This window comes from Capsella rubella, unplaced genomic scaffold, assembly GCF_000375325.1.
Source record: "Capsella rubella cultivar Monte Gargano unplaced genomic scaffold, Caprub1_0 scaffold_2, whole genome shotgun sequence".
Lineage (NCBI taxonomy): Eukaryota > Viridiplantae > Streptophyta > Magnoliopsida > Brassicales > Brassicaceae > Capsella > Capsella rubella.
In genome coordinates, this window is record NW_006238922.1 from 4,306,156 (window position 1) to 4,314,228 (window position 8,073).

Below are 8,073 nucleotides of genomic sequence, written 5' to 3' on the forward strand. Positions count from 1 at the left end.
CCTCATAAGGAGCCATCCCAATACTCGCCTGATAGTGTTATTGTAGGAAAACTCCACCAAGCTCAAGTGATCTGCCCACTCACCAGCCCAATCCAACACACACATCCTCAACAGATCCTCAAGCGTCTTGATAGTCCGCTTTGACTGTCCGTCTGTCTGAGGGTGGTAGGCCATACCCAAGTGCATATTAGTACCCATCTCCTTCTGGAAAGCCCTCCAGAACGGAGAAGTGAACTTTGAATCTCGGTCTGACAGTACTGGTCGTTACTCCATGAAATCTCACAATCTCCTGCACATACTTCTTGGCTAACACTGCCGTTCCGTCGGTCTTCTTGATAGCCAAAAAGTGTGCTGACTTGGTCAAACAATCCACAATGACCAAATGGCATCCTTGAACCGAGACACTAGCAAACCCACCACAAATTCCATCGTGATCATGTTCCACTTCCATTCTAGAATAGGAAGACTCTGAAGTACCTCGCTTGGCACCTGATGTTTAGCGTTGACTAGCTGACACACATCACACTTAGACACCCACTTAGCCACGTCTTTGTTCATCCCAACCCAGTGATAGTACCTCTTCGGGTCTCTGTACATCTTGGTCTGTACCACTTAGCCTCACTCAGAATCTCCCGACTCAAACTCTCATCCTTGGGCACAAAAACCCGTCCATGAACAAGGATAGTACCGTTGACTGCAACTAGATACTTCGAATATGTATCCTTCGAAGCATTAACCAGCCCTGCTTGGTTACCTGCCTCTAACCTTAGTGGCTCCTGAGAAGTAGCACACAACCGTAGGGTGCTGATTTCTTGCACCAAGGTCTCCATATCTTGCCCTCGAGTTGAACCCGCCCTATTCTTACTCAAGGCATCTACAACCAGATTAGCTTTACCGGGGTGGTAAGATACCTCAAGATCATAATCTACAACCAACACCATCCACCACCTCTGCCTCAAATTCAAATATGGTTAGGTGAAAACGTACTTCAGACTCTTATGGTCTGTAAAGACCAAATCCGTTTTTTTTCTTAAGCATGCAAACTAGATTAACTCAATTAATTCAAACCAGCTAACCAGCTAAACCATTCCTAATCAATTTTAACCAACTAAACCAACTAAATCGCTCCTAATCAATCTAAACCAATTAAACGGAACAAAACAATTAAATTAGGTGCTCACAAATAAACCAATCCAATCATCATTAACCAGCGAATGGCTTAACCAAATAATCCAAATGATTCAATTGCATTAAACCAACATTTCAACCATAACCAAAATAGTCATCATCCAGAAATATAAATACCACCCTAACATGTTTCTAAATTCCAGGCTAACATCATAACAGTTCAAATATTATTCCAAAGACAAACGACGAGCCCCTCGCCATGATTCCACAAATCACACTTTTCCTTTACCTACATCAAAGAAACGAGATGCATAAGTATTTCAAGAAATACTTAGTGAGACAATCATCCTACTACTGGCTATACACACAAGCAATAATGAAACACATTCATGCATTAACCAACACAAGCATCAAACAATCCATGAACAATCAATATAAAACCCAATCTGACGAGTAGTGTCGATCGACACCTTCCGATGGTGTTGATCTACACTCGCGAGAAAGAAAGTTGGTGTCGATCGACACTCGCTAAAAATTTAGATTAGAAATGTATATTATTTACCACAATTAAAAAAATATTAAACATGATATTTTTTGTATTAAAGTTTTTGAATAAATTTAAAACTATATTTTTAGATAAAAATTTAAACTTTAATATTATATTTATTTATGAAGAAATGAAACTCCTTCTCATTAATTAAGTTAATTTCTTATACGCTACGAGATATAGTAACTATGAATTTACATATAAATAGCTTATTCAGGTTACTTGCTCACATACTTTCATACAAGAAAATTAGTGTGTAAATTTCTCGTTTAATCTGATATGGCTAAATTTAACTCCCAGATCAGTATGCTATTCATTGTTGTAGCTCTGGTTTGTGCCTTTGTTCCAGTGTATTCAGTCGATGACAACGAAGCAAAATCGTCATGGGATACTTGTCTTGTTAAAATCTCCCCTAAGTGTGCCTTGGATATAATCGCCGTTGTTTTTGGAAATGTAACCATCACGGATTCTTGCTGCCACGATCTTGTTCAAGAAGGAAAAGTGTGCCACGACACTCTCATTAAATATATTGCTGATAGACCAGCCTTAATTGCCCGTGAATCGCAATATTTGAAGAAGAGTGGCGACTTGTGGGCTCATTGTGTCACAATTTCTAAATCGGCTTAAATGATTTTGAACATAAATTGATTATTTAATTGTTGTACCATTTATATTATCGGAAATATCTATATTTTTACCTTTATAACAAAAACCAAAGTAAATCTATTTGAAAATGAATAACTTAACTTTAAATTATTAATTTAAAACAAAGGAATAAAAAAAAATCTGATATGACTTAAAACATAATAAAAAAAAGTATATAATAGTAGGACGTACAAGTTTTGTTGAGTGGATTATATTTCTAATTATATATTGCTAATACACAAATTGTACAATTCAATATTATTTTCTAAATTTTATTCCACTACTGAAATAAGTTTTTTTTGCAAATTTTGAAGACAAAAGTAAAATATCTAATTTTTGTTACTCTTTTTTGATGATCGATTCCTTAAATTTAAAACTGGTAGAATATAATCGATTGAAACAACAAAAATTATATTCTCAGTTTTGAAATATAAACAGTAACTTGAAGATGTTTGGTACATTCGAATAAATTGCGGATTTAGATATGTATTTTTAAGAAAATGATATGTATGCTAGTGCTAGAACCATATCATACTAGGGAAAAGCTTCGATTAGACTCCTAAACCACAAGTGAAATAGGTTGAAACCGACTTAACCATTTACCTCATTCAAGTTTAATTTATTCAGTTTTAGACACGATCTTAATCGACAAATCTATTAATCTTTTTTCTGCAGTTCGATTTACAAAATATTGTTTCTTTTATCTTTGAAAAAGATCCATAAATCATAGGTAACATCTTTTTTTTTGGAAAAACATTGAGAGACCCCAATTTGCGTAGAGGTTTAAATGAATTGATTTGGCCACCTATATCACCAAAGCGTACATATCTTTTCGGTCAATGGTCCTGAGAGAACTGCACAGTTAAGCGTACTTATGTTTAAGTAGTCAAAAGATGGGTGACCTTCTGGAAGTGGTTGTTTGAAATGTGTGAGTGAGACCAAAACATAGGAAAAGATTATTTGGTGATTTGTAGGATCAATAACCAATAATTTAAGCCTCCTTTGTGTAGCAAACGCCCATTCAAAAATCCTAACTCAAGAAATGATGTTGTTTTACTTAACTCTGATGCCCCGTCATAGCTACGGTGTTGGCTGAGTCTTTATCGTTAAGCGGTTAACTCACGATGTTTCCGCAAATATTGGTTTTGGCTAATTTCATGTTGTTAAGGTTGGGAATTTATATTTTTAGTGAGTTTATGTGTGATATTTGTCTGATATCGTAGTTTGGGTATTAAAAAAATCGCCAGCAAATAGTCTCAGTTGATTTTGGCTATTTTCCTAGTATATAGCTCATGTGAAATTCATGTTATTTTGTAAATACTTATTTTAATCTTATCTTAACCCTTAAAAAAGTGTTAACAAAAATATATCGGTGATGGCATTTATAAATAATTAAAAGTAATTTTATTAATGTGAATAATAAATGTGAGGTAGCCAATCGTATATAAGAAATGAAAGATAAGTATATGAAAAACAAATTACTATATGTAAAATCATATATACTGTTTCTCAACCTAATACTTAATAATTTAGATTAGAAATGTATATGATTTACCACAGTTAAAAAAAAATATTAAGCATGATACTTTAGTTGTATTAAAAATTTTCAATAAATTTTAAAACTATATTTTCAGATACAAATTTAAACGTTAATAGTATATTTATTTATGAAGAAATGAAACTCCTTCTCATTAATTTAGTTATTTTCTTATACGCTACGAGATATAGTAGTTTTGGGTTTTGAATTTACCTATAAATAGCTTATTCAGGTTTGTGTCTAAAATATCAAATACAAAACAAACTTGATCACATACTTTCATACAAGAAAATTAGTGTGTAATTTTCTCGTGTAATCTGATATGGCTAAATTTAACTCCCAAATCAGTATGCTATTCATTGTTGTAGCTATGGTTTGTGCCTTTGTTCCAGTATATTCAGTCGATGACAACGAAGCAAAATCGTCATGGGATACTTGTCTTGTTAAAATCTCCCCTAAGTGTGCCTTGGATATAATCGCCGTTGTTTTTGGAAATGCAACCATCACGGATTCTTGCTGCCACGATCTTGTTCAAGAAGGAAAAGTGTGCCACGACACTCTCATTAAATATATTGCTGATAGACCAGCCTTAATTGCCCGTGAATCACAATATTTGAAGAAGAGTGACGACTTGTGGGCTCATTGTGTCACAATTTCTAAATCGGCTTAAATGATTTTGAACATAAATTGATTATTTAATTGTTGTACCATTTATATTATCGGAAATATCTATATTTTTACCTTTATAAGAAAAACCAAAGTAAATCTATTTGAAAATGAATAACTTAACTTCAAATTATTAATTTAAAACAAAGGAATAAAAAAAAATCTGATATGACTTAAAACATAATAAAAAGTAGATAATAGTAGGACGTACAAGTTTTGTTGAATGGATTATATTTCTAATTATATATTGCTAATACACCAATTGTAAAATTCAATATGATTTTCTAAATTTTATTCCACTACTGAAATAAGTTTTTTTGCAAATTTTGAAGACAAAAGTAAAATATCTAATTTTTGTTACTCTTTTTTTATGATCGATTCCTTAATTTTAAAACTGGTAGAATATAATCGATTGAAACAACAAAAATTATATTCTCAGTTTTGAAAAATGAACAGAAACTTGAAGATGTTTGGTACGTTCGAATAAATTGCGGATTTAGATATGTATTGTTAAGAAAATGATATGTATGCTAGTGCTAGAACCATATCATACTAGGGAAAAGCTTTGATTAGACTCCTAAACCACAAGTGAAATAGGTTGAAACCGACTTAACCATTTACCTCATTCAAGTTTAATTTATTCAGTTTTAACCACGATCTTAATCGACAAATCTATTAATATTTTTTATGCAGTTCGATTTACAAATATTGTTTCTTTTATCTTTGAAAAAGATCCATAAATCATAGGTAACATCTTTTTTTTTTGGATAAACATCGAGAGACCCCAATTTGCATAGAGGTTTAAATAAATTTATTTGGCCACCTATATCACCAAAGTTTACTTATCTTTTCGGTCAATGGTACTGAGAGTACTCCACAGTTAAGCATGCTTATGTTGGAGTAGTCAAAAGATGGGTGACCTTCTGAAAGTGGTTGTTTGAACTGTGTGAGTGAGGCCAAAACATAGGAAAATAGTATGTGGTGATTTGTATTATTAATAACCAATAATTTAAACCTCCTTTGTGTAGCAAACCGAGGGTCAGATAGGATGAGCTCAAGGGCCTAGTGAGAGGACGTAATGCCCATTAAGAGAGGTGAGCCCATCGACTACGAGTGAACATGGGGACCACTTGAGATGTGAGGGTCGGGGAGTTACATACATCTCCACTTGTTGCATAGTCATTAGCTGTCGACACCACATGTCACTTTCCTACAAAATTATAAGCAAACTGTAAACCATTTTTAAAAAGAATTAGCACAACTTATGTATACAGCGGGAAACTAGCCAAAATCAATCCAAATTATTTTCTGCTTGATTTTAATACCTAAACTACTTAGTTTAATCTTATTTTAACCCTTAAAAAAGAGTTAACAAAAACATATCGGTGATGGCATTTATAAGTAATTAAAATTAATTTTATTAATGTGAATAATAAATGTGAGCTAGCCAATCGTATATAAGAAATGAAAGATAAGTATATGAAAAACAAATTACTATATGTAAAATCATATATACTGTTTCTCAACCTAATACTTAATAATTTAAATTAGAAATGTATATGATTTACCACAGTTAAAAAAATATTAAGCATGATATTTTAGTTGTATTAAAAATTTTCAATAAATTTTAAAACTATATTTTCAGATACAAATTTAAACGTTAATAGTATATTTATTTATGAAGAAATGAAACTCCTTTTCATTAATTAAGTTATTTTCTATACGCTACGAGATATAGTAGTTTTGGGTTTTGAATTTACCTATAAATAGCTTATTCAGGTTTGTGTCTAAAATATCAAATACAAAACAAACTTGATCACATACTTTCATACAAGAAAATTAGTGTGTAAATTTCTCGTGTAATCTGATATGGCTAAATTAACTCCCAGATCAGTATGCTATTCATTGTTGTAGCTCTGGTTTGACCCTTTTGTTCCAGTATATTCAGTCGATGACAACGAAGCAAAATCGTCATGGGATACTTGTCTTGTTAAAATCTCCCCTAAGTGTGCCTTGGATATAATCGCCGTTGTTTTTGGAAATGCAACCATCACGGATTCTTGCTGCCACGATCTTGTTCAAGAAGGAAAATTGTGCCACGACACTCTCATTAAATATATTGCTGATAGACCAGCCTTAATTGCCCGTGAATCACAATATTTGAAGAAGAGTGATGACTTGTGGGCTCATTGTGTCACAATTTCTAAATCGGCTTAAATGATTTTGAACATAAATTGATTATTTAATTGTTGTACCATTTATATTATCGGAAATATATACATTTTTACCTTTATAAGAAAAACCAAAGTAAATCTATTTTAAAATGAATAACTTAACTTTAAATTATTAATTTAAAACAAAGGAATAAAAAAAGTCTGATATGACTTAAAACATAAAAAAAAAATAGATAATAGTAGGACGTACAAGTTTTGTTGAATGGATTATATTTCTAATTATATATTTCTAATACACCAATTGTACAATTCAATATTATTTTCTAAATTTTATTCCACTACTGAAATAAGTTTTTTTTGCAAATTTTGAAGACAAAAGTAAAATATCTAATTTTTGTTACTCTTTTTTTTATGATCGATTCCTTAAATTTAAAACTGGTAGAATATAATCGATTGAAACAACAAAAATTATTCTCAGTTTTGAAATATAAAAACAACTTGAAGATGTTTGGTACATAAGAATAAATTGCGGACTTAGATATGTATTGTTTAGAAAATGATATGTATGCTAGTGCTAGAACCATATCATACTAGGGAAAAGCTTTGATTAGACTCCTAAACCACAAGTGAAATAGGTTGAAACCGACTTAACCATTTACCTCATTCAAGTTTAATTTGTTCAGTTTTAACCACGATCTTAATCGACAAATCTATTAATCTTTTTTCTGCAGTTCGATTTACAAATATTGTTTCTTTCATCTTTGAAAAGATCCATAAATCATAGGTAACATCTTTTTTTTTGGAAAAACATCGAGACACCCCAATTTGCGTAGAGGTTTAAATGAATTGATTTGGCCACTTATATCACCAAAGTTTACTTATCTTTTCGGTCAATGGTCCTGAGAGAAGTCCACAGTTAAGCGTGCTTATGTTGGAGTAGTCAAAAGATGGTTACCTTCTGGAAGTGGTTGTTTGAACTGTGTGAGTGAGGCCAAAACACAGGAAAAGATTATGTGGTGATTTATAAATAATTAAAATTAATTTTATTAATGTGAATAATAAATGTGAGATAGCCAATCGTATATAAGAAATGAAAGATAAGTATATGAAAAAACAAATTACTATATGTAAAATCATATATACTGTTTCTCAACCTAATACTTAATAATTTAGATTAGAAATGTATATGATTTACCACAGTTAAAAAAATATTAAGCATGATATTTTAGTTGTATTAAAAATTTTCAATAAATTTTAAAACTATATTTTCTGATACAAATTTAAAACGCTTATAGTATATTTATTTATGAAGAAATGAAACTCCTTCTCATTAATTAAGTTATTTTCTTATACGCTACGAGATATAGTAACTTTGG

The 8,073-nt window shown here is 31.4% G+C and overlaps 2 protein-coding genes across 2 annotated transcripts; both read left to right on the forward strand.

Moving 5' to 3' along the window:
- The first annotated feature begins 1,954 nt into the window (after window positions 1–1,954).
- Window positions 1,955–2,302, forward strand: LOC17894031. The gene has a single exon (XM_006301274.1). It carries the CDS (start codon window positions 1,955–1,957, stop codon window positions 2,300–2,302), a length of 348 nt encoding a protein of 115 aa, XP_006301336.1.
- A 1,877-nt stretch (window positions 2,303–4,179) lies between these two features.
- LOC17895701 lies at window positions 4,180–4,540 on the forward strand. The gene has a single exon (XM_006301281.2). The coding sequence runs from the start codon at window positions 4,180–4,182 to the stop codon at window positions 4,525–4,527; it is 348 nt and encodes a 115-aa protein (XP_006301343.1). The 3' UTR covers window positions 4,528–4,540.
- Window positions 4,541–8,073: the final 3,533 nt, after the last annotated feature.